General features: G+C 38.9%; 2 protein-coding genes across 3 annotated transcripts in view; both read right to left on the bottom strand.

Annotated features, from left to right (window-relative positions):
• Positions 1 to 452: 452 nt before the first annotated feature.
• Positions 453 to 6,647, bottom strand: EAPP (E2F associated phosphoprotein). Its single transcript, XM_061367579.1, has 6 exons — positions 6,529 to 6,647; positions 5,888 to 6,069; positions 4,428 to 4,526; positions 3,961 to 4,084; positions 2,440 to 2,556; positions 453 to 1,051 (listed from the first exon to the last, which is right to left on the bottom strand). Exons 1-6 carry the CDS (start codon positions 6,600 to 6,602, stop codon positions 787 to 789), a joined length of 861 nt encoding a protein of 286 aa, XP_061223563.1. The 5' UTR covers positions 6,603 to 6,647; the 3' UTR covers positions 453 to 786.
• A 247-nt stretch (positions 6,648 to 6,894) lies between these two features.
• The window catches only part of SNX6 (sorting nexin 6), a 30,285-nt gene continuing 10,251 nt past the window's right edge, over positions 6,895 to 26,928 (bottom strand). For both annotated transcript variants that reach the window (XM_061367592.1, XM_061367593.1), the window contains exons 6-14: positions 26,352 to 26,475; positions 25,256 to 25,351; positions 23,794 to 23,899; positions 21,376 to 21,451; positions 20,035 to 20,074; positions 18,769 to 18,855; positions 17,694 to 17,853; positions 16,561 to 16,646; positions 6,895 to 8,771 (exon numbers count right to left, since the gene is read on the bottom strand). In XM_061367592.1, the coding sequence (XP_061223576.1) occupies positions 8,718 to 8,771; positions 16,561 to 16,646; positions 17,694 to 17,853; positions 18,769 to 18,855; positions 20,035 to 20,074; positions 21,376 to 21,451; positions 23,794 to 23,899; positions 25,256 to 25,351; positions 26,352 to 26,475 (829 nt within the window). In that variant the 3' untranslated portion in view covers positions 6,895 to 8,717. The remainder of the gene's footprint in view (positions 8,772 to 16,560; positions 16,647 to 17,693; positions 17,854 to 18,768; positions 18,856 to 20,034; positions 20,075 to 21,375; positions 21,452 to 23,793; positions 23,900 to 25,255; positions 25,352 to 26,351; positions 26,476 to 26,928) is intronic.

Here is a 26,928-nt window from a genome sequence, read left to right as displayed (position 1 = left end):
GCATGATACGTAAATATCAAGTAGCAAAAGCTCTTTATGCTTCCCTAAAGATGTAAATGTACTAAAGAAACAGAAAAAGCATATGAACTAGCTCTATGATCACAGATCTGACCATAAATTTCTTCTTAGAATGTGTCACTGTAAGGAAAAAGGACACAAGAAAGAAAGGTCAAGTATTCATATACATATATTCGTTTAACGCTCTTAACTGCATTACTAAGCATTAATACTTGATTTAAATTACCCATGCTAGCAAACTCAACATAAGCTATCTTCCACTCTGTATAAATGAAAGTTTCCATTTTTGAGATCTTAATAGGCCAAAAATCCAAATATGACAATTCCTTATCAAACCTACCTGTGCACAGATCTACCAGGAATACCAATGTAAAGAAGCCAAATCCCCTGAAAGTTGTTCTCCATGTACCACAGAAATGAATATAGAGAGAAAGTTACTTTACAGTATTTATTCTAAGCAGCAGTTATAACATATACCGAGTTAATGAACAGTGTATATATACAGGGAATGATCATAACATACAAAACTTACATTATATATTTACAAAATTTTAAATCCCCAATGATGCAACAGCCTGACAGAGTGGAAGAATACTGCCTTCAAATGCACGCTGTGAACTGTATTCCCTTCATTAACTCTGCACAAAGTTTAGAAGTTCTCCAATGAAAATGTACACTTAGAAGATCGTACTTAAAAAGGCTAACATGCCTGCATTTCTAACACAGTCTTACAGCAGTGCAGGGTTTTTTCCCCACTGCTTTTGCACATTAGCAGTGGCTGGCTAGAACATTGAAGAAGTGAAAAACTTCATCTTTATCCAGTACTGCCACTTCAGTTGAGCATTCAGTACACAGTACTGGATGATACACTTCCTCCTCTTCTTGATTTGACTGTAGAGAGGTAGTTTCTTTGCTGTGCTTCATTTTCTTATTTCTTTTCTTTGACTTCTTCCTGTATTTCAGAATTTCCTCTTTATTAACAACGCAGTTCATCACAAACATGGCTCTGTATTGTGTTTTGTAAGATTCATGTCTATGGAGAAGGGGAGAAAATACAAGTCATACCATTGGTAAAACTCTGCTTCCAAGAAATCTGTTATCATCACTGGAAATGGGATTAAATACAGCAACTACCACATCAAAGAGCTGAACACCAAATAAACATGAAGTTTTATAAACAAAAGTCACAACTACAAAAATCGTTAAAAAAATGGAATTGTAGCCATCTGTCCTGTTTTTAAAGCATTTAAAAAAACACAGTGGTTATTGCTGAAATAAACACCCCGGAGTACAATGGTTGATACAATTCAGAGTACCACAGAATTATGCATTGCTATGTGTAGCTGACAGTAGGCAAAAGATCTTGAAGGTGTGAGTGCAAATGACTCAACTACTGGCACCAATATCCTAAAATGTCTTGCAAGCCTGAGATTCCTTATTTATAAATACCAAGCACTGACACACCACACTTAAAATAGCATGCCTATAATGAAATATAAAATACAGTTTCAGCTGTCATCAGTGTAACAACTGTGGAGTATGTAGCAAAATTCAGGGCTGCAGTTCAATTCAATTCAACACCACATCCCTCATGCTGCAGTTTTACAGCAGCCTAAGCCCATGTAACAGGTGGCTGCAGAAATCCTGTCTCGACTTTGGCTGGCTTTACTGCTTGTATAAGGCCGGGTTATTTCAGTTTATTAAACCCACAAAAGGCCAGTCTGACACCAAAACCATATGGTTTGCTGCCAGCTTAGCAAACTGAAATACTTAACTGTAGAACAGGGTCAAGCAGTACCTAAAGCCAGCAAAGGGGAGAAAGGGGAGAGAGAGAAACAGCACCCAGTACTCTGATGATTTTAGGCTTCTGTGAATTTCATCCTCAATCACCAAAAATACTCAGTAAATGAGAGGCATTTACTCCTCATTGCACATTTGTTTCCCATTTTCTCCCAGTGCAGGAGTGCCCCCCTTAGCACAGGTTCACAGCACTAACTAGTTTTGCAGTGCAGCCAGATACTGGAGAGCTGCAAAACACAGAGGATCTCACCTAAATGCTTACCAAGCATTTTTAAATATAACTATACTCGAAACCACAACTGCTGAGACTCAAACCAGGCTAGAATACAATATCTTGATTTTGCTTAGTTCTCCCCTAAACAAGGCACTTTTACACAAAAATAACCTGGAATAATTTCACACATCCAAATAGCAAGGCAACATACTAAAAGTCATGATTCATCCTTACAAAACAGCATTCATCCCTAAATGTGATTCATGTGTATATGCCGTCTCTTTATTAGTGCCACCTTGCAATACGGAAATGCTAAAATCAACTTATCGAATTAAGTACCCTAAAAATACTACCCGCCAAAAAAAAAAAAGACATTACAAAAAGACCCTTTGTTATTAATTAATTACCTCTGGCAGTCCAGGCATAAGGTTGTCATGCAAGCAGGGCAATTCAAAACAGCATCACTATTTGGAACAGCTGCAGGTTTCTGCTGCTGCTGCGGCACCCTTCTTTGATTATGGTACCTAGCAATTCAGGCAAGGAGGAAGTAAAGACAACAAATGACACCCCATGCTCTTGCTGTCAGGCACATCAATTCAACTGTCAAGCCTTCTTTATGTTAGAATACGTCACTTAATACTTGTCTCCTTCTGGACACCTTTGTCAGTAACTCAAAGCACATGAATATATAAACCAGAGAAAAACTATACCAATACGTTTTCATTTACTTTGTAGGAAGGATTTCATTTGGTGAGACAAATATATCCAGCACAAGAATTTGTGTCTAATGACCCTTTCCTCTGACAAGGTGGGTATCTCAAGTGCAGGGAACATATACTAATATTATCCTTTTCATAAGATTTACGTGGAGAATTTTACTTTTCCTGCAACAATCATTTTCTACTTCACCCTTCAAAACCCCTCAGTAAAGCAGCTTTGTGCTTTTCCTATTTTATCTGAACATTTTGTGGCTTGCTAAAAATCAGAAGTTTTCCGAAACTAAAAACACAAAAATTAGCAGGAACAGTGACCAGCAGGTTGAAGGAGGTGATCCTGCCCCTTTATTCTGCTCTCGTGAGACCTCACTTGGAGTATTGTGTGCAGTTCTGGTGTCCTCAACATAAAAAGGACATGGACCTGTTGGAACAAGTCCAGAGGAGGGCCACGAGAATGATCAGGGGACTGGAGCACCTCCCATATGAAGATCGGCTGAGAAAGTTGGGGCTGTTCAGCCTGCAGAAGAGAAGGCTGCGTGGAGACCTCATAGCAGCCTTCCAGTATCTGAAGGGGGCCTATAGGGATGCTGGGGAGGGACTCTTCATTAGGGACTGTAGTGATAGGACAAGGGGTAATGGGTTAAAACTTAAACAGGGGAAGTTTAGATTGGATATAAGGAGGAAATTCTTTCCTGTTAGGGTGGTGAGGCACTGGAATGGTTGCCCAGGGAGGCTGTGAATGCTTCATCCCTGGCAGTGTTCAAGGCCAGGCTGGACGAGGCCTTGGGTAATATGGTTTAGAGCAAGGTGTCCCTGCCCATGGCAGGGGAGTTGGAACTTGATGATCTTAAGGTCCTTTCCAACCCTAACTATTCTATGATTCTATAATTCAGCAAAGTACTTCACAACCTTTTCATCCACTGCACAGTTGTTTAGATGAGACCTGTTGACAAACCTGGCTCGCAGAACTAGGAAGTCACGAGTTTAAAAAAAAATGCAACTTTTGACTTAGTGTAATTTTGAACACTCGACTTCCACTGCATACATACAAAAATTTTACAGGCTTTTAAGTTTCACCTGCTATAAATTCTAAGTTAAAGTATTTTCACGAAATGGACTTGACAGCATGAGCTTTTTCTCCATATTCACCATTTTCATTATTCAGCTTATATTAAGCATCCCACAATTCAAGTATTTATTCTGGTCTCTTACCCCCTCCTCTGTGAGTTTACCCACTCTTGGTCTCTACTGTCTTCCTCTGGGTCGTACAGCAGTTCATCATTGGAAAGAATCCGACGTTGCTGATGTCTTCTGGTTTTCCGTATGTCCTGTGCAACTGGAAAGATTCGTGCAAGCGCATGTCACATCCAATAGACATTTGATGATTCTCTACTTAAGTAATCAAAACACCAATTTTTAATTTTTCTTTTTTCATATTCGCAATAAATCTAAGGGTCTAGCTCATTCTCCTCACGCCAAAGGATTAACACACCTTACATACACTGGGATACATACATACATCATAAAGTTGCAGGAACTACACTGAGATGATACAGGCTAGTAATTCTCCCCAAAAGGCCACCTTCGTGAACAGCCCCTTAATGCCTCAAGAGGACTGTACATGATCTGAGAGTGCTACTGCAAAGATGTCCTCCTCTCTCCTCTCCTCAGTCATTTACCCATTTTGTCTTCATCCTCTGAATCAGAATCGAAGTAAACGTCATCATAGTATTTTGAAGTGGCAGCAGGTCCAGCCTGCCCAGCACTGGAGGATGTACCTACGTGTGAAATAGAGAAGTAGTAAGAACAACCCAACAAAAGGACAGCAAGTATACAACCCAGAACCAACCTTCATTTTTAAGTTACTCTATATAGGAGTGCTGTGCTTTACTTGGTTATGTTAAGTAATAGCTCTCCCAGTTTATTCCCACATCCTGATCATCCACACTGTTTATGTAATTTCATTTACAGGTGCTCTCTCAGGGCAAAGCTGCTCACTCTAAGATGAACCTCAGGTAGAGCTCAAAGGCAAGCTTCTCCTGAGGTACACTCCCTCAGACATTGAGGACACCACATAAAATATGCCTGCCTTTGCCCTGTATAACCAATGCAATCCCAGACACTCCACAGATCTTCAGTCGTGAGGAAGAAATACAGGTGTGGCACATTTTTTCCACAGAGCTTTTTCCATTAATTAAAAGAGAAGGGCTTAGTGTTGCTAGGATCCTGGCCTGGGTGCCTTGCTTAAGTACTTAAAGTCATAGAATCATAGAATAGTTAGGGTTGGAAAGGACCTTAAGATCATCAAGTTCCAACCCCCCTGCCATGGGCAGGGACACCTCGCTCTAAACCATATTACCCAAGGCCTCGTCCAGCCTGGCCTTGAACACTGCCAGGGATGAAGCATTCACAACCTCCCTGGACAACCTATTCCAGTGCCTCACCACCCTAACAGTAAAGAATTTCCTCCTTATATCCAATCTAAGCTTCCCCTGTTTAAGTTTTAACCCATTACCCCTTGTCCTATCACTACAGTCCCTAATGAAGACTCCAAGTCCAAAGTCAAAAGGGGATGAATCAGAATCGGAATGCTGTGCAAACACTCTTCATAATTTTAAGTTCTAGATAACAGTGATCTTTCTAAAGTACGTGTGTAAACTTCTTCAGGCATTTTATGATGACTTAATATTATTTTGGCTAGAAAAGGCAAGTGTAAAATAAATTGCGTTACTGGATTATCAATTATATTGCATTATCAGAGAATTTCTGGCTGCCCTTTCCCTGGTAGTGTGCAAGGACAGGCTGGATGGTGCTTTGAGCAACCTGGTCTAGTGGAAGGTGTCCTTGCCCAAGGCATGACGTTGGAACTAGATGATCTTTAAAGTCCCTTTCATCCCAAACCATTCTATGAAACATTCAATTCACTGAAATGGCACCTGGTGAGTATCTTCTGCAGACACAGTCAGCCATTTTAAGGCATTTCTGTAGGCTTCATACAGCACTTAGCTGTCACCACCCCCTCAACCCCACCCTTCAGCCACAAGAATAATACATAACTTCACACCTTAATGCATTCACCTTAAGCGGACACCACTTAACTTACAATTTCACGTGCAAGTGGATGTTAAGCGTGATTTACCCATTTCTGGTGATTGCCATTTGCCTTCCATAGTCCTCATGGTGGTGTTCAGTTCTGCTTCCATCTCCTTTTGGAACTCATCATCACTGGAGGACTCGCTCTCCCCAGTCAGGCACTCCCGTATCAGCTTCCGCTTCTGGTCAGGAGTGCCGTGTAACAGCACATCCACCTCATCCTCTGAGCTACAGATATGTAAGGGTTACACACCAAATTATTACAAACAGCTTACAACACTGAGTCACACCGAGAACGAACGCCTGAACTGTGTGCCTGCACTGGGAAGCACTAATGTGTTTATAGGAAATATATTAAAACATTCTATTACTGGTTTTGATGCAGAACAGCTTCAGGCTGCGGCCTGCCAGGCTGCCTCTGAGGCTCCGGTCAGCGCGGCCCCGCGTCCGAGCAGGGAGCTGTTTACACACCTGCGGTTGCACGGTTACAGGTGTAAAGGGTTCAGGGAAGCCAACCACCGCAGGATCGTTGCGGGGAACGATCCTGCCGCGACTCACGGGCGGCCCCACCGCGCATCGCAAGGCCCGGGCCTGCCACCCCGCCGGGCCCGCGTCCGCTCCCCACACCCCGGCCAGGAGACTCCAGGCGACAGCGGGGAACGAAGGGAAGCAGGAGCAGGCCCACACCTGCTGAGCGCTCGCTCCTCGTCGCTGGGCTCCTCCACCAGGTACGGGTCATCCTCCTCCCGTAGGCAGCTCATGGCGGCAGACAGTACCCGCCCGCCGCTGAAGCCAGGCCCGGCCCGGCCTCTTCCGGGGCCTCTGCCAGCTTCCGGCGCCCGAGCTCCGCCCGCACCGGCGGCGTCCCGTGGGTCGGCCGCAGCGGCTACCGGACAGTCACGCAGCCAGCCTGCCTGCTCCCGCGGTGGGTAGCGGCCGCCCGGCCCGGTGGGGCGCTTCCTTTTCTTTTGGAGCTGCACAGCCCCGGGCAGTGTTTTAAATACGTTTCGCCAGTTACAGAGGCGGGGCTTTAAGAGACACACCCGATACCAAGAGGCTTGAAAAAGATTTAATGAGCCAGTCACACTGAACAGCGAGGACTAATCTAAAAACCGTTCCCACATCCTAATTAAAATATTTACAATTTTGTTAACTGTATGTACATTGTAATCTTTGTCCCTTATAGTCTATTTATAGATGAGTTCCTTAGGAATTATACCTGTTATATTTGGAAGATGAACAGCACAGTATTAGTGTAGTAGCGATTGCTGGAAAACATTGTATATAGCAGGAGAGTTGCTAATAGCTGTTGGGCACTGGTAATCAAGTCTGAGGCTATGCGTACACAACTCGACGCACAAGGCAAACAGCATGTTCAGTTAAGAAACATCTCTGCCTCTGAAACTCTGATGTGCAAGGTAGCAGGGTAATAAGCATTCTACACTGTGCAGTTCACCCTGTTCAGGAAAAAAAGCAACACAACCCCAAACCACACACCTCTATGCGGCAGTACAGGGAGTCTGTAATCACAGAGACATTGACTTACATGGATCTGCACCTCCAAACATCCCATTCACCCAAAATTCTGCTGCTCCATAGAAGGTCTACAAACCCATATGAAGCAGGAACACCACTGTGAAGAGCAATTCATTAAGTAAAGCCTAATTTTACAACATCCTGAAATTACACAGCAGAACAGCACCTCTTGGAAAAGTTTCACGGTTCAACTAAGAGAGACAAAGCAATACAACAGATAAAAAACAGACTGATAGCTTTAAGTCCAGTTAGCAGAATGAGATCCTTTCCAGGCACTCCTTCACTGGGTACCTTCATTTCTGTTCTGAAGGAAAGCTCCTTACCTGTACCAAAGTGTGTCAGTATTACCTTTCATCAACACCTTACCCATTTTCTGAACTCCTTCCTGCTACTTTATTTCCTCATTCTGGAAAGAAACCCAAGAAGTTCTCTGAAAAGCCAAAGAAATTCTGCAAAAGAAATTACAGTCAGCCACCAAGTTCAAAACAATTTTAAGTACACTGGATAGGAAAGTCACAGACAAACAGATAAACCTGAGAATGCAAGTGAAAAATTACTGGGCGAGTAGTGTCAGACCAATCCAATACTTGCTCAATGGTTTTACAGGGTGAATAGAGAAAAAGCTAATTAAACTAATCTGATTTACTAGAAAATATTAAGCTTACAGATGATACAATGTCTGCATAATTTTAGAAAAATCATTGATTTCATGGTTTATTTTACAATAATTGGATTAGTCTACAAGTTAAGGCAAACATACTAACGCATTTGCTTTTCTTTTTAAATCATAGTTATAAAGGTTACACAAAGTTCTCCAAAATTTCTAAGAAATGTTCACAATCAAAAAAAAGATTAAGTTTCTTGATATCAGTACATGGAAAAAAGAAACAAAACAAACAAACAAAGACAGTGTATACAATGCCATTATAGTAACAATATTCAAATATCTAATGGTAATATTTAGGCCATTTGAACAATGTGCTTCAAATGGTTAACTTCAGAAAGTACTTACAAAGGTAAATAAGATTGGCAGCCGTATCATAGTATTCATAACATGAACATAATTATATTGGCTATTTTCACAAAAAACGCGCATTTGGTTTCTGAACAATGAAAGCATATGATGATTAAATAAACATGAATATGTATGTATAACAAGTATGCTGTTGCTTTATATAGTCTGGAGCTACTTTCAGGTGTTTAATTCTTTTGAAAGGAGGAGCTTGCTTTATATGCACTTTGTCAAATGTTTCTCCAGGGAACTGTAAATGCCTATTTAAAGTCATGAAAACAAAATCCAGAGGAGGGCAGCCCTTGTCAGTGGGAGGACGGAGCGTAGCTTATGTGTCACCATTTAACACTGCAAGGCAGCTCTGCAGCAGCTGTAAGTTACCCTGTAAAAATAAAGGAAAATGTGACCACATTTCCCCACTTTTTTACACTTGCGACAAAAGAAGATGGTTTTCAAATAGCAATGACACCACTAAAGGAGAACTAATGGGCATTAAGCTTATGTAGAGATATTTGTGCAGGGAACTTTTATCTTGAAGAGTTTTTGGAACATAGAAGCATTATGCCTTGGAATTAAATGGAGCCAATTTGAGATTCAAAAATCAGTGTTTCCATGTTTCTTCCTAAAGATATAGTCTGATCACAAAAACTAGTGACTGCAGAACACTCTGAGCAATGAAGTTCAAAGTTACAAAATCTTCATGTTTTACACAGTATTGCCATTACTCTGTCACTTGAATATTATTCCCAAAGCAGAAGTCTTCGTATGAATTCACCAAGAAGCATTAACCAATTCACAGCACTCTGGATCTCCTCACTAGGAAAGGATCCATCTAAGCTCATAGCTCTGTTCAAGGCAAGGACTTGTTTAAAGACAGACTGATCTACACGCTCAGCCAGGTGATTTAGCCAAAGTTGAGTTTAGCCATTAGAGTTGGAGCTCTCGAAGCAGTTATCACAACATTAACTAAGCTTTATCACTAAGGCCAAGTTCTGCCCCTTTTTTTCAGACACCTGTAGGTCAATTTTTAATCTTATTTAAAGCATTCTGATTCTACCATAAAAACATATAGGCTGACTTTCAGATTTCCGAATGAATTTACAGAACTGACACATAAAAAGATACCCTTGTCGATTGAGCATATGTGATTGACAAGTAAACCAGGATTTATTTTCCAGGAAAAACAATTACCCAACCCCCCCAACCCAAAACCACATCAACCAAACAAAAAACCTGCCAAAAAAAAAAAAAAAAAGCACACCCACACACCCACAACCAGGTATTCACATTGTTTCATGCATTCATTTATGCTTAGATAATTTTATGAAATAGCTGTAGCAGACTGGTTCCCAAATCTGAAAGCTCTATGTAAGCAACACTGTTGGGCTGCTGACAGCGTGAGGAGTAATTCCTATCAGGTTCAGATAAAATGCAGGAACAAAACAGTCTGAATGAACAGTACAGGTATGATAACAGCCCAGTTATGTACACAGAAGAAATTGCTTCCTTCCAAAAAGTCTTTGTATCCAAAACTTCAAACAGACAAAAGCATGTCATTAAAGCTGTGATTTGCAAGGCCTTGATAAACAGTCTACATACACAAGTACTAAAGAATTTGTCATTCTTACTTTTTTCAGTTGAAAGCATTCCAAATGACCTGTGGTAGTGAAGGACACTTGTCCCTCAGCCCAAAAGGTAAGAAATAGTAATTCAATTCCCCATTAAGGTTCCTATAATCCAGATTAAGCAATTAACTAAATTAAAGGCTTCAAAGCAGAAGATTCCCAGTTGTGCCTACTGAATCCTTTTTGGTCTTATACAGAAGACATCAGTTTCAGTTATGGCTTCAACAGCTTCTGTGAGATTAACAAGTTCAATGTATGTGAAATGCATGGGGACTTGGTGGCCCATCTTTGTTGTGTAGAGGATGCATAAATCTAAGGCCTCTGTTACTGAAGCTGGTTAGTGGCTATAATGAATAAAAAGGAATACTTCAGTCTGAAGTCTTCAGTCTTCAAATGAAATACTTCAGTCTGAAGTACACCTGTGGACCACGCACAAGTTACCTATAACAAGAGCATGACAGTGATCTTTCAGCCATCTCTTTAGAGCTCAGCAGCAGCAGGAAGTATATTTGCAGTTCACAGGCCACTAGGTAGCACCCTAAAGAAAAGATGGTACCAGGACATCCTTTACATACCAGTCATTTCTAGACTCAGCCAACCAGTCTACTGAAATTTTCCAAACAGGCACATCATTCACTTTCATTAGACCAAATGTACAAAGTTCACAAGAACAACCTTCTTTAAATTAAAATAAATCAAGGAAAATAGAAGCTGTGAGCTATTACTCTTCCTGGCTGCAGAACCTGATATACTTGACTTACATCACATGGCTCAAGAAAGTCCTATATATTCAGACTCAGAAAAGCCTTTCTTGTCAACTCAGTCTCCTACGCTCTACATATTACAGTTACTGGCCCATTGTGACAGAAACATTCTTTTCTAGAAAGAAAGAATTACTGGCAAAGCATATAACCAAATCCCTTAGCACTGGATTTTGCTTACTCTATTCTTCCGTCAGTTCCAAACAGACATCTGTTGCAAGTATAGCACAACTAATTCTTTTTCCAAAAAACCCCACAAAGGCAAGAGCACATATAACAATATTTTTGGAAAGAGAATTTTTTATTTGAGGGAAGTGGCTATTTTACTCAGTTACAATTCAGATGTCAAAAGATTCTAAAAGTATAGTCATGGCTACAAATGCTTTTAAGTATATGATTATAGCCTTAGCAGTTTCACCAACTATCAAACCTCCCTTCTTGAGCATGAAGTCCAACACAGGAATTCCACAAAATCCAACCATTTAAAATACTGAATAGGTTTAAATGCAGCTTTTGCAGTAAATATCAAAACACTTAATCATGTCTTACATTAGCTACAGCTGCATGAAGCCACAAAGAAACACAGAGCTAGCAACACAGAAGCTAAACACTACCGAGGGGGATAATAGAAATAGAACAGATAGATAGAATAGATGATAATAATAATAGATAATAGATAGATAGAATAGCTAATAGAAAACGAAACATCAATCTGTTTAGTATAGGTCACAGACCAAGCAGAACCTGAAGCTGCAGTCTGACAGCTATTTTAAGTAAATCTAGGGTACATGCTGCTGCTAAGAAGGCAGCTGTCTTTTAATCCCAGACCCTCCCAGCCAAAACTGTGTGTTCTGACACATGGGATGCTGTGAAAACAAGGCTGAAAGTAAAGCTCAGAAAAAAACACAGCAACTTTTAGCTCCATCTTACTACACAGCTGCACACATAATAGTGCCAGCATAAATGAAAGGAACAGTTATGCATCATCATTATCCTTCCTGGCAGCAGTCTGCACTTGCATCAACTTAAAGCAATGTCAACCCACAGTCTAACCTTTAGCTTTTTCAAAAGGCTGGAGCTGCAATCAGGAAAGGACAAGAAGATATTAGCAAGTATTTTATAAGGAAGTGTTATAAACATAACTGGGCAGAGAGAGTATGCTTAGTATTTGGATATACAGTGTCCTTGATTTACTAACACAGTTTGATTTCCCTATCACCTTCCAGTCTTTTACAGCCATACAGCCATACACAGCTCAGGATCACAGAATCATAGAATCATAGAATAGCTAGGGTTGGAAAGGTCCTTAAGATCATCAAGTTCCAACCCCCCCTGTCCAACCTGGCCTTGAACACTGCCAGGGATGGAGCATTCACAACCTCCCTGGGCAACCTATTCTAGTGCCTTACCACCCTAACAGGAAAGATTTCCTCCTTATATCCAATCTAAACTTCCCCTGTTTAAGTTTTAACCCATTACCCCTTGTCCTATCACTAGTCTCTAATGAAGAGTCCTTCCCCAGCATCCCTATAGGCCCCCTTCAGATACTGGAAGGCTGCCATGAGGTCTCCACGCAGTCTTCTCTTCTCCAGGCTGAACAGCCCCAACTTTCTCAGTCGATCTTCATACGGGACGTGCTCCAGTCCCCTTATCATTCTCGTGGCCCTCCTCTGGACTTGTTCCAACAGTTCCATGTCCTTTTTATGTTGAGGACACCAGAACTGTACACAATACTCCAGGTGAGGTCTCACGAGAGCAGAATAAAGGGGCAGGATCACCTCCTTCGACCTGCTGGTCACACTCCTTTTGATGCAGTCCAGGATATGGTTGGCTTTCTGGGCTGCAAGCGCACACTGAAGCCAGTTCATGTTCATTTTCTCATCGACCAGCACCCCCAAGTCCTTCTCCGCAGGGCTGCTCTGAATCTCTTCTCTGCCCAACCTGTAGCTGTGCCTGGGATTGCTCCGACCCAGGTGTAGGACCTTGCACTTGGCACCATTAAACTTCATGAGGTTTGCATCAGCCCACCTCACAAGCGTGTCAAGGTCCCTCTGGATGGCATTCCTTCCCTCCAGCGAATCAACTGAACCACACAGCTTGGTGTCATCGGCAAACTTGCTGAGGGCGCACTCAATCCCACTGTCCATGTCAGCAACAAAGATGTTAAACAAGACCGGTCCCAACACGGATCCCTGAGGGACACCACTCGTTCCTGGTCTCCAGCTGGACATTGAGCCATTGACCACAACTCTTTGTGTGTGGCCATCCAGCCAGTTCTTTATCCACCGAGTGGTCCATCCATCAAATTGATGTCTCTCTAATTTAGAGACAAGAATGTCGTGTGGGACAGTGTCGAACACTTTACGCAAGTCCAGGTAGATGACATCAGCTGCTTTACCGCTGTCCATCAGTTCTGTAGCCCCATCATAGAAGGCCACCAGATTGGTCAGGCAGGATTTCCCGTTGGCGAAGCCATGCTGGCTGTCACCAAGCACCTTGCTGTTTTTCATGTGCCTTAGCATGCCTTCCAGGAGAATCTGCTCCAAGATTTTGCCAGGCACAGAGGTGAGACTGACTGGTCTGTAATTCCCTGAGTCATCTGTTTTCCCCTTCTTGAAAATGGGGATATGCAAGCTGTGTCTCTGAACCTTCTGCCGATACTCTGGTCATTCTGAGTTTTTTGCTGCGGCTATCTCTGTTTTGAGATTTGTGTTCTTTCTGTACAGAGCAAATAACTTTTAACAGCAAACCATGTAACAGCCTTCGTTGTGAACAGAGTTCTTCCCAAAGACAGCTTCTCAGGTGAGTTCCAGCACCCACTGTTGCATCAGATTTCACCTCCATGCTTTCTGTGCTAGGCAACTCCCAAGTCCAGAAGACAGACTGCTTCAGAGACAGATGCCTCTGCATGACATCTAGTCTGGAGGTACTTGTTCCAGCAAAAAAACCAAGAAAACACCACAACAGAAGACTTGCCGTGAAAACCTGCAGCAGTGTTATCTGTTGCCCCCAGCCCCTGCTCAGCAGTTACAATTTTTGCCTGAAAGCTCACTTACACCTGAGTAACAGATAATGCTGCAAAGCCTGGGAGTGCTGTGCTTCACATGCCATTGACAAGACAAGCACTTCCCAGTTTTGGGTTGCTAAAATTTCACCTGCCTCCTGTAGCTGCAAAAGCATGAAGACAGGGACTGCCACAGCATCAAGCAAAGTCCAGAACCTTAAAAGCAGGGAGCTTTTAAATTGACTGTCTTAATTTATTACTTACATGAAAAAAACCGCTTTCTTTTTGCTTCTACCAGCCCTCTTTTGATTCTATTGCAAGAGGAATCGGGTGTCTACAGACACCCCAGCTTAGCCCAGCCAAAACCAGGGTCACTTGTTTTCTTTTCAGTGGGAGCACTATTCATGATTTGCACTGCAATAACTGTAAAAACATCCTCTCTGGGACAAGGAGAAACGTTCATATTCCCCTAACACTGCTCTTCACACATCAGGGCACAATGCTACCTCAAAATAACCCATGAGTCTTTTCATATCTTCTCTGTTCCTTTCATGGAACTACCTCAGAAAGCCTCTGTCAAACCATTTTATCCTTCAATACTCTGTACCGACTAATAAAAACCCATCCATAAGACTGTGCTCAAATACACTGGTTATACTGTTAATAATAAAATTTCCCATTATATAAAATTGAAAAATACGATCTATTGCACTTGTAAATTCTGTAATAATCCAACTCAGAATCTGTAGAAACAAAAGCACAGCAACCAAAGTGATCTATCTGTAGTAGCTTGCCTTGAATAAATATGAAACACAGGCTTGGGAAACACAGAACTTTCAAACTTAGTGAGAAACAAAATATCTTTTCATTCAACATTTGTTAACATTTCAAAAAGCATCACTTTTAGTCCAAGTGGTCTTTTATATTGTAAAGCTTTAAATATTCAAAACTGTCTAGTGAATCTTACAGTGCTCCATAACAAAGTAGGTGAAAAGGCTCAATAAAAAGTTCACCTTCAAAACCAGGACTACAGTTCAAAACTTCTAATATAGCCTTATATACTACTTGTTAGTAAATTCACTGCAGACTGAGACAGGACAGACTATCTAAAGACCTCCATCTTAAACATGGACTGTGGTGACAAATGAAGAATGGCTAAAAAAAAAATTCAAGCTCTTCCAGGTAAACTAAGGACATCAGGAAGCATGTATCAAGGAAGTTGAAAGCTACAGAAATTAATCATTTTCCCTCTGCCTTCCGCAGTTATTGGCTGTCAAAATCCAAGAGAATATTGCTATGAGATTTTGACTTGTAAAGAAAGTTAACACAATGATTCTTTAAGGATAATTCAGAAGATAGAGACATTGTTAGAACATTCTCCTTGAAGGCACACGGGGACTTCAGCAAGGGTCAGTTACAAGAGATGATGAAGAGTCAATAACTGAAGTAAGACATAAGTGGTGTGGATTCATTCCCTTATTAAAGCATGATACACTAAATCAATAAAAACTGTTGCAAGTATGACTGTTAGGACTATTAATTTCACTAAAACACGTAACTGTTACATTCGTGACCAGACACGGGGATTTCCGGAAGACTCAGGGCTGGATAAAGACGACTGTTACACACAGAGAAGCAGGAAGGCTGAACAGTGCCAAGTATTACGAGAAGTTTTAAAACTCTAGGGGAAATACAGCTGAATTTCTGATATAGCATATAATTCCTTTCTCAGATGAACAGGGTTTAGAGTATTCCAAACCTTATTGATTACCAGCAAAACATCCCATCAAGCTGAACTTATACTTACAAAGACAAAAAAAGTGTCCCCAAAACAACCCTTTATATAGTGCATTAATTTTACAAACAATGGGTTTGGCAGAACGAAGAATGACACTGCCAACACTGCTGAAAGGAGTGGGAAGCAGTAACAAATTAACTCAGCAACACTATACACTGTTACCTAGTCCTTTCAACAGATACATTCTGAGTTAATTCAAAGCCTGGTAGTCAACACACTTTCAGATTTGTGATCATAATGAGAAACACTAAAGAATTTCCTTTTTAAAAGAAAGCCGCCTCCTGTCAAAGTAACAGACTGTTGTACTTGTCTATGAAACCAGAGCAGTTAACCCCATTTAACCAAAACCAATAATTCCATATGGATTAGAAGAATCAAATACATTGTGAAATTTAAGGACAGTACCCGCCCCTTAAGTTTTTTCCTGCAAAAATGTAATTTACCGAAAAGGCTATCTGCAACATTCCTCTTTTGTTAGCATTTTATAGTTTAAAGGGAAAAAGGTTCAAAAAACAGAGTAACACCAATCTGACTTCAGGTATTTCCTGTGTAATCTCATACTAATAGTTAGGCTATCCTATACACCAAGTCCCCAACATCTGGATAACAGGATAAATCACTTCTTATCTCACAGTAAAATGGCAAGATGGGGTTTAAAAAATATGCAGGTATTCAAACTTTGCCTCTATAAGTATCAAAACAGCTAGAGAAACATAAAATTGAAGGCAAAACTGTCTTCAAGGAGATGAGTTTTCCAAATGCACCTCAAGCACACCAGTTCCTCAGAGATATTTCACCTATGTACTTCCCCACCGCCCTCCTTATTCAAGAATACTTCCCCACCTTTCTGGATGGTGCCTACCTTTGAATTCCCCTTCCTGAAAGTGAAGTGCATATCACACAATAAATGTAACTGTTTTGGTTATCCAAGCATATAATATTTAAAATCAATTTAAGTACTGGCCAAAAAAGATTACAATTACCTTAGCATGCTTTAATTCCAGTTCTGCTAGTTCCACCAGATTTTTTCTGAACGCTGCAACTCTTCTTGTCTTAAAGTCTATCAGTTCTGTAGAAAATAAAAATGTATTCATTAACAGTATTATGCTAGTGCCCTGAACTGCTGACAGACTTTCTTCAGGATGGATAAGTAAAGGGTTAGAGAAGCAACAGGCAAAAAACCCAAGCACACTCCAGGCTAAAGATATTGCTATACTGTTGGATGAAAGCAAATCATCATTGCAGTTCCTCATCTCCAGCTAACCTTTTGTGGACACAAAGCTCTTTTGAAAGAAGACTGAAATGTGGGTGCTTTTAAACATTTAATTCTCTTATTCCACGTGCATTGGCCTTCCAAGGCTTTATGTAAAAGTCTTTAGTGAAGACAATAAGCTAAGATTAGCACGTATGCTTTATGCATATACTTTTGTGGCTAACAGGATCACTCATTTATAGGAATCGTTAGTCAGATTTACAGGGTCAAACAACACTTAAATGATAAAAACAGAAGCGCATGGTCTTTAAGCCTTTAACAAATCTGCCACAATAAATGAGCTAGATGACTACTAATTCAAAACAATTTCAGCCTAAAAAAGGAGTAAGTTCTCAGGAAAAGGGCAACACGTAAATAAGGTTCCTTTTCTCTAGAGCCACTGTAAATCTGCAACTTCAGTGAAATCTCATTTCATGTCTCTCCCTTTTTTATCATGTAGTAGCATTTTATCATGTATGTAGTATCATCTCTGTGACAGACTGCTGCCTTTGCAGTGGAATGCATAAAACCGAAAGGGGAATTTCAATGATACATTAAAAGATGAGGTTTGCCATTACTGCTAGCAATTACCATTTTGTATCCTATCTCATGCATAAATACTAAAAAAAAAATTAAAAAAAAAAAAAAAAGTGGTTAATAAATAATCTGCACCTAGACTTTGCTCTGCCTAATGGCGCTATGAGGAGCCAAAGGAAAATATTATTTTAACTTCCTAAAATAAGTAAATACTGACTGAAAGATAATAGCTCTGCTTAGGAAACAGAACAAAAAAATACTCACTAATCATATTCTAAAATCTGTTAATTTTCAAGTAGTAACATAGAATTAAAGACCACCAAGTACCTTGTTTTGCAGATTCAGAAATTTTCTCAAATTTCTGGCAGCATATTTGCTGAGTAGTTTCAGCTTGCAGTACATCTTTATTTTTTGCCCTTGCTTTATCCAATGCCTTATTAGCATTTTCGTAATCCACTAGTGACCTAGATCTTCTATATAAGAGATCCTACAAAAAAAAAAGCATATAAACGTTATACAGAGTTTACAAGAATCTACCCAAGGATTTTGGTATATACTGAATATATATATATGAAAATACCAGATTAATATTAGTCTTTCTTGCAGTGTTTCAGTTCCTACTGAATTATCTGCATTCAATTTTTTACCCTGCAAGTCACAGCAATGTCCATACCGAATGAGACATGCAACATTAATATTGTTTGGTCTACATCTTGCCTGACAGAGGCTAGCAACAGATGGCTTAGATGATACTCCAAAAAGTCTAAGAAAGGGCAATCACGGGAAATTTCACAGCTTCTTAGATTAGAAACCAATTACATTTAGATTATGTATTTGAAATATACACAGGGCCCAAGAAACAGTAGTACCACTTTTTGCGCAACAGTTATTGCTGTGATCTTCCAGCTACACAAATTTTCTGTCAAATGCTTCCTAATTCTGTCATATTACTTAATTACCTTACATCAAATAACATTAAGAATCAAATTTTCTCTAGGTATAGAATATCAATTTTGGCCCACGTGTTTTTATATCAGCACTTGCATATCATCTGGAACATACACTTTTAATATTAAAAAAAATAAATTGCTTACACTACAAGCAGCAAACACATGAAAAATTCACCAACAGCTCTTCCATTGTTTTTAATTATACTGCACAATTTGGCATTCATAAGTGGATCACACAGTTCCAAGCGGTCCCAGTCAGCAAATGCATTGTTACGCCTTATATACAACGCAGATTCAGGTTTTACACTTAAGGGATAAATTGCAGGCTAGAGGTGGCAGCATTTTAACCCACCTATTGTGTATTTCTCAAGATGAGCCCTTATCTCTACCCCCTCCCCCTTTCTTTTTTTTAAATAAATACTATTGCACTGAACAAAAGCCCATAAATTCACCTTAGCAGCTTGAGATTCCCTTAGGTAGTATTTCAGAAGATCAGAAAGTTTAAGGTCTTCATCAGCAGATACCCGGGCCTCTATTTTCTGGAAAAACAATAAGTAAAAGCATCAATTTAAAACATCCAGACCTTGGGTATTCAATTGTATGATGTAAATAAACATAAAATATACAATAATACATGACAGATTGTCTTTTTCAAAAACCAAGATGATGCATTTGTGACAGAGTACTTAAAAAAATGCATCATGAGAGGCAATATTAAGATTTTGTATTAAAACGTAAGCAAAACCCAACCTTATGAACAGTAACTGAAAACTAGCTTTCTATTTTAACGAATGCTTTCCTCCAAATTTCAACTGCACGTATCAAATACTAGAAAGACAGCAGAGAAACAAAAACTTACCTAGTACAAAGAGTTGCACAAGAAGTTGTGTTGTTTTTGAGATCAAAGGAAAACAAATTTTTAAGGCACCTTTGCAGACTAGTTGTGTAACTGTGTGTATTAAGTTCACTGGTCTCTTGGACCATTTATTTGCTTTTATTTGAAACACATTTCTATGAATTTAGAAACGGAGCTTGCAAGTACATTTTTAATCAAGAAGGCAACATTTTAGGTCAAAGCAAGTAATTCTGTTAATGTCATTTTCTTTAAAGTATGTACTTATACAGGTACAATTGCTTGTGTTTAGGAAATGCACACATTTTTTATTTGAAATTCTTCCTGATACATAGCATGCATCTCCTGCTCTACTAAGCCAAACAAATAAGGCTAATAAATAAGATATTTGAAAATTTAGTTAGGAGCATCAGCAATAGTATTTTTCAGTCAAAGAACTGCAGAAACAGATCTTGGCTCCAGAAAAAAAAAAGCAGCACGACTACCATTTTTTTGATTAAGGATTGCATTCCTGATTTTTTTTTCTTCCATAGCAAGTTCTGTGATAACTCAGTAACAAGTATTGAAACCAATAACAAGTATTGAAGCATTTTAAAAGAACAGCAGCTTTACTAGTGTATTACACAGAAAACAGGAAGACTGATTAGAAATGTGTAGTAGCCTGAAGAGTCCTAAAGATCAACCATCTTACAAAATGTATGACAGAAATCTTATGCTTTTTCACATCCTACCACACGCTGCTTAAATGCTTCATATAGAAGCATCCATAAGACATCCACATACTAACGTCTAGTTGATGCAAGATGTCCTGCCACTTGCAGGACATACACAAAAAATGTATCTAAAAAGGTTTCACAGTACATACCCTTGTTTTGTCAAATAACTCTGATACCTTCAGAAAAAACCTGCACAAAGGAAACAGCTTATATTACAACATTAATTTGAACAGCCTAATTACTTTCTAGAACTCAAAATATAATCTGTATCTGGCAATAAAGTCTGTAAATGCACTGCTCAGAATTGTAATTCACAGAACTCAGAGAACATAATGGTTTCAAATTGTAGTGCTTCAAACATCTGGGAATTGTACAACTTAAGAAAAGATAAAAGACAAAAAGCGTAAGGGATGGATATATTTTAAAAAAGAATAATTGCACAGCTCCTCAGGGATTCTTCATGCTTTTGTAAATGAAACCCCAACCACCACCAAACTGGTTAATGGTCCTATACTATTAACAAGTGTCCTTCACTTAGATTTGAATGTGCTTTTTTGCATGCAGTAAACATGATGCACACCTGACTTGGAATTCAGCGAGGCTGAGCAACAATGTGGCACATCATTATCACAGGAGACAATACAAGGGTTCAGTGTGACGGCAGACTCAATTACAGTCAAACCATACTGTTTCAATACAAGTCATACACAATTCCTAACAGACCCCATCAAATCTCAGTACTGGCATCAAAGTAATTGGTATGTAAGCTATCACCAGATCTGGAACTGTATCATGGTAATTCAGGTAAATTACTGAAAATAAGTTAGTTACCTTTCATACCGATCTCCTATCTGTCATCACACTGACTCTACTAAGAATATACATTCACAAGCATCAGCATTTTTAAGCTAGTGAACCAAGTTTTACTTTCAGATACATCAAAGTTCATACTCAGGTAAACCACTGAGAGATAAAAGGACAAACATCTGTACATAGAGACCCTCTTCTATTTTCAGAGTTCTAGTGATCTCTGTAGATCCCTTTCTTTTCCAAGAAAGTTGCAATAAATTTGCCAGAACAGCAAAACTACTTTTCAAGATGCTGGTGCAGGAAACACCCACAAAAGTTAGTGTACTCAGCCCAAGACCTGTTCTTGCTGCACATGTCAAAGCACTTAAAACGTTTAGGAAAAAAAAAATCTGGTGAGTTGGTGGTGTTTTTTTTTTCTTTTTCTATGAGAACTTTTCCATCTCATCTGTGTTATTTTCTACAAACTGCAAAAACCAGCATTTTTTTTCCAGACAAAGAGTAAAGCAAAAATATTAAAGCAGTCTTTACAGAAAATAAATACTAGAGAAGAAAATCTCTTCATGTGATATAACCATAATAAATTCTGGTTTTCTCATAACAAGAGAACTACTGATCCCAGCAGGCCACCATTTAGACCGCTACTTAGCAAATTCCCCCGTAAGTTATTAACAATATCTTACTTGCATATATCTGTGGAGTCCTGTGTTCCTAACGCGTATAATGAAGAACCAATTCTATTATAGTCATCCGCCACATCTAGAAAAACAAGTAAGCACTAGTTTTACTATTTCATTCCTCCTCTCTCTGAAAATTCTGAAGTTGCTCTCTTTCTTCAGGCAGAGATATTTTCCTAAAAGGAACATGCTATAACAGAAGAGCAGAAGTAAAATTCCAATCACGTCATTTATTATGAAGAATAACTTCACACAACAAACATGGCGCTCCCATTGAATAGTGAAGTCTGTAATTTATTTAGGAGTATTTAATACAACTAGTAGCTGCTGGGTAAATTTATGCGCAACTTAGGTTTTATTTTGGTGGAAGATATACAAACTCAATGGCTAAAGTCTGAATTTAAATCTGAATCTGAAGGCTAAAACTATTATAAAAAATAATCACTGTCCAACAATAATGAAGAGTAAGTCTCTGTGCTTGAGAGCAGTAAACTGAATACGGACTCCTAACTACCACAATACAGTGCTGTATGCACAACACTTTCAATGAAATTAGAAGCAGGGTTCATAAAGAAGGCTGCATAACTTGACTAGTGAGGTATTACTATACAGTAATCATAAACATAAAATATTTGCACAGATGGCTTTTTTGAAAAGCTCTTAGTATAAACTCAGTGGATGATGCAAACGTTAACAGATCCAAGCAATGAACAGGAAGATACATTGGCTTGGTTTTTTTGAAGTTTATATGCCTTCAAGCAAATCATTTTTTTTAATAACACAACCTTGTTTTAACAGATTGAGTGGGTCTCCTGCCTCCCAATTCATTACTCCCTAGATCCCAAGGGAATCAGTGAAGTTGGTTACAGTGCAGAATGGTATTAGGAAGCCATTAATCTCCCCTTCTATTCCTCCCATTTAAATGTAAAAAAAGATTTTCTGCTGGAAATAGGAAGCTGGTATTTGCAAGCCCTGCAGCTCTCTGCCAATAGGTTATCCACACTTACACGGGGGGTTTTCTTACTACATTTTTACTACAGGTTGCCCATTTCCAAAACAGGTTTCCCAGTCATTGCTCTACTCCACTAGCCAGAATTTCTAAAGAGGCCCTTTCTCTCAATCTGCAGTTTGATAGAAGTTACCAGTAAACATCCTAGGTGATTTGAGCTTGAAAATCAGTACAGCTTTGTCACGAGTTTAATCAATCCTTTCCCATCACATCCTCTACAACCTAAATTCTAACCATTTTCCTGGTTCTACAACCAAGGTGAAACAATCTCTCACTACCTAAAGTCTGGCACCTACCTACCACAAATGAAGTTCAGTTTTCATTTCAAGAAAGCAAACAATACACCAGAAGCCACACTGGGTGGGAACTGAATGAAGACACAAGGTCCCTTAGTAATTCATTAAGCCATAAGTGACTCTCTCCATCTCCTAACGTAAACACTAAAGTTACAGAAGACTCATTCTTCATGAATGAGAAACAGCAAGAGAAACATCTGAAGAGCTCTGTAAATTCGTGGTTTAATGTCTCATTCAATATCCATTTAGAGCCCTTACCAACGAAGATTCACAAAAGGTTTGTGGCCTGGTTTTGTGTGAACTGTGTTACAAAAGATAGCAAAGATGGAATCTATGAATCAGACACAACTTCCAAGAAAGTAGATGGAATTTGTTCAATTCTGATTTATCAACACTAAAAGCTCAAAGGTCAGCTTCTTTCCAAGCTTCTCAAACCACTGTAATCCTGAAACAAAGACTTTCCATTTTTGCAAATAAATGCACTGCACTTTAGAGGACTATCTTGAGCTTCCAGAAATCACATTAGCTAGCACTCAGCTCACGAAGCTAAGTGGAAAATCTTGCCTCAGTAAGAAAAGGTGTCACGGAAATCAAGCTACTGCATGTACACATTCCCATCTCCATTCTAAAAAGCTGAAAAATGGAAACCTGACTCCCAGTCTAGAACTAATAGCCCAAATAGGAATTTGTTGCTCAGCAAGGTAATGCAGTGCTTAGTGTGGCAAGAAATTGTGCTCTGATGAATGCAAGCTCATCCAGTTAAGCGCAACTTCACTGGGAGTAAAATCACACATACTGCTATATTGCAGACCTCCACATATAAGACTAAGAATCAGACTTTGAAAAAATATTACTGAAAGTGTGTTTCTCTTCCAGAGGGACAACATGAAGCATTAAGATATCTTCAGTGCTGCATCCGGCTGTTCTTACTCCCTTTAGTCTATTACAACAAAAGCTAAACTTTGAAAGTCAGATTAAACTTCTTTAGACATTTTGAAGACATTTGGAGAAATTAATTCACTTTTTACATGCAAACCAAAACCTAAAACTTACTACTCCTCATGAACCACTTCTGTACATTTTAACCAGCATTATTTTCACCCTGGAGAAAGAACTCACTTTTATGTGATCTTGTCATTTTATCAGATTTGGCAGAAGCATCTTTGACTCTATTGTGATATTCTACAAGGAATGTTCTTTCATGTTCAAAGAAGTCATCCACATCCTACAAAAAACAAGAACAACTTAAAAAAAAACCAGGATTCCACTCACTCTGTACAGAGCAACTGCAGATTAAATTTGCATATATTGCTGTTGCTGTGACATGAAATGCAATCTATTTTTTGTGTTTGAAACACCATTTATGTAAACTGATTTCTTCTTCACTTATTTTGTTATGATCTGAAGTTTTATTCAGAATTTAATAAGAACTCAGTAAGAATTCATATTAATTGTCTTAAAGGTCTAAATAGCTAAACCTAAAGTGAAGGAAATAGCTTATCTGCTAACTACCACTTTCATGACAGAAAAATGTAATAAATGTCAAGTACTTAATAAAAGGACACCTACCTAGAAAAATGGGGGTGGGGGTGGGAAGGGGGACAGGGGAAAGAGAGACACCCAGTTGCACAGATGCTAAAGTCACAGCAGAGACAATAGGAACTTCTAGCTCAGGAACGCTGATCTTGATGACATATTTCTTTCAAGTTGGTAATAGAGGTAAAAATTAATATTTTCTCTATTACAATTGGAGATATTTAGTTTATATTTATTTTTTAAAACCTCTAAAATAGCATAGATGCTCATTACCACGGAACAGCCTACAACACGGCTTGGAACAACGTGCTTATGAAAACCCCTGATTATTCGGACTTTGTATTTTCCTTCAAGTCACAATTCACAGTTACAGAAACTATCCAGCAGCTCCAAAACTCAAAGATTTTACAACTAGGAACTTCAGCTCCTCTTACTGGCTTGTAAATTGAAAGTTAGCACTAGGAAGAAAGGAGATCAAAATAATCTTCTGCAGAATTTATGACTGTTACAAAACCAACCTTTCCACTTTTGGAAAAGTCAAAATGAAACAGAATTTTCATTAAAATTATTTTTTGGCTTTTTTTTTTTTTTTGGTCTCAGTTACATGCTTGTATCTATTGGGAAAAACAGTGCCAGCTTTATCACTGCTCTTACTTTTGAAACAGTAGAAGGATGTTACAAGGCTGGTAAAATGCACACTTGTTTTAGTAACTTCTGAGCTGCAGCAGTTGGGAAAGCTCTTCGACTATATAAAATGACAGGCCAGAACAAAAAAAAAAACCCACCCAGATTATCAATTTTATATGGATTTAAAAATTGCTTAATTTTATGAATCAGGGGAAAGAGTACTGAAAGCCCTCAGATAGTTCTCACTTATTTTGCATCCAGGGCTACAGGTTCCTTTCCATACTCTGCCTCTTAAAATTTAAGTTAGACATTGTTAGAAAAATCCATTTCATATAGATATGTAAAATTCTGCTTCATTAAAAAAGGCGCACAACAAAGTTAATATATTTTAAATCTTGACAAATTAAGCAGTAATCACCTTTACTCCTGAAACAATGACACCATCTGCTGATTTAACCATATTTTTAAAGAAGTCTTCGAGTTTCTCTTTCTTATTTTTCCCACGAACACTCAACTGAAAAACAAATTCATTTATCAAGTTGATTCATTTTCTGAAGGCAACAGAAGCTTTAAAAAAAATAATAAACAGATAGTCTTACACTCTGCATTAACACCAACAAACTCACCAGAACCCCCCCAAACAACCCACAACAAAAAAATCATAAAACCCAGCAACATTCTAGCATCTACAAATAATACCAATGTACAAGATGTACATTTCAGTTATCAATAATGCAGTATTTATCAAATGGCAGATCTTTGACTTTCTCTGAAAGCATTTACTCCTCAGTGCACTGAAGATGTTGGTTTCAGTCTCAGACTCTTCCTATCTAAATTTGCCCAATTTAAGTAAACTGAGTTCCTGAACCAGTAAGCATTTCTACATCAAGAAACAAGAGGATCCCCTGTAACATATTTTGAAGTTACGCATGTATTCAGTTGAGCCAGTCTTTCCAATGATTTCTTCAACATTTAATGCCAATTTCTGCGATTTTTAAAAAGCAACTAAGAACTGTTCGCAGGATATGAGCAATCACTAACTGACACCAGTCATCATGAATCCAGTAAGTCTCCATTAACTCAAAAATTAGATAGCAATTCAGTATGTAACATGCAGATACCCACAGTAGTCCAATATCTAGAAAAAAAAAACGGAATAAATTTTCACCTACATTATTATCAAAAAGGCTCTACTTATCAGAACATTTCATTAGAAATCATCTCTAGTTTTGTTAGCAACCCCACAAAAAACAAATAACCCAAAACATACTGAATTATCATTAGTATTTTTGAAGCTGAGGTTAGAGCACATAGTGCATTTGGTTCCCCAGGGGGCAGGAAAATGAACTTATACAGCCTAAACGAATTTCTACCTTTTATGACAGAAGTATGTCTGGAATGAAGGAATTGATGCCATTTACTCCAGGAGGTAAATCCCTCTTAATCAATTTTCCATCCTACCACAAAAGTACATCTTGATTTCTCTTCCCAGCAATTCAGTTTTCAATACTCACATCCTGATTATATTCCAAGAATACATGGAAATTTAAATCCTTTCTCAAAATAGGATGTGCTGCCACACGACACAAAAATACTTCATGCATTGCAACTGTCTTCTTGAATATTGCCAAATACTCACTGAAAACAAGAAACAAGACAAAACATAAGAATTTAACACGAAGCGATTAAGCTTGAGGTAAGCCTAGTGAGCATCTTTAAAGGATCCTCAGTAAGGCTACAAAATTACAAGCTGATGTTGTAGAGGTTATCACTCCAGTATTTGATATAGGGATAAATAAATAGTACAATGTTAATACTAGTGGGAAATCAGAAGCCTGAACACATTACAGAGAGGCTTTTAATGAAAGCACAAGAAATGCATTCTAATTTTTAGGGCTAGCTAACATAGGGTTGCTGAAAGTGTAACCTCGTTTGATAGTCCTTTCCCCAACTCCCCAAAACCAAAAAAACTGAGATACAGATTAGTCACTAGGCACAATATAGCTGATGTGCAAATTCCTTCCTCCCCATCTCCATCCCCTTGCCTATTTGCACCCTCCTTACTTATTTAAATGTTCTTGTAGTTTTGTT

Source organism: Neopsephotus bourkii, unplaced genomic scaffold, assembly GCF_033783945.1.
Source record: "Neopsephotus bourkii isolate Nb327-2 ecotype Australia unplaced genomic scaffold, CSIRO-AGI_Nbou_v1 NB_1388, whole genome shotgun sequence".
Lineage (NCBI taxonomy): Eukaryota > Metazoa > Chordata > Aves > Psittaciformes > Psittacidae > Neopsephotus > Neopsephotus bourkii.
The sequence above is the reverse complement of the archived record's forward strand: the minus strand, read 5'-3'. Positions and strand labels throughout refer to the sequence as shown.

What these genes read in the sequence shown, in the direction of transcription:
- EAPP (XM_061367579.1), bottom strand. Translation starts at nt 6,602, where the DNA reads ATGAGCTGCCTACGGGAGGAGGATGACCCGTACCTGGTGGAGGAGCCC. An exon ending in ATGGCAATCACCAGAAATGG is followed by an intron (nt 4,527 to 5,887) that starts GTAAATCACGCT and finishes TTTCACACGTAG; the next exon opens with GTACATCCTCCAGTGCTGGG. An exon ending in TTATGCCTGGACTGCCAGAG is followed by an intron (nt 1,052 to 2,439) that starts GTAATTAATTAA and finishes CCTTCTCCATAG; the next exon opens with ACATGAATCTTACAAAACAC.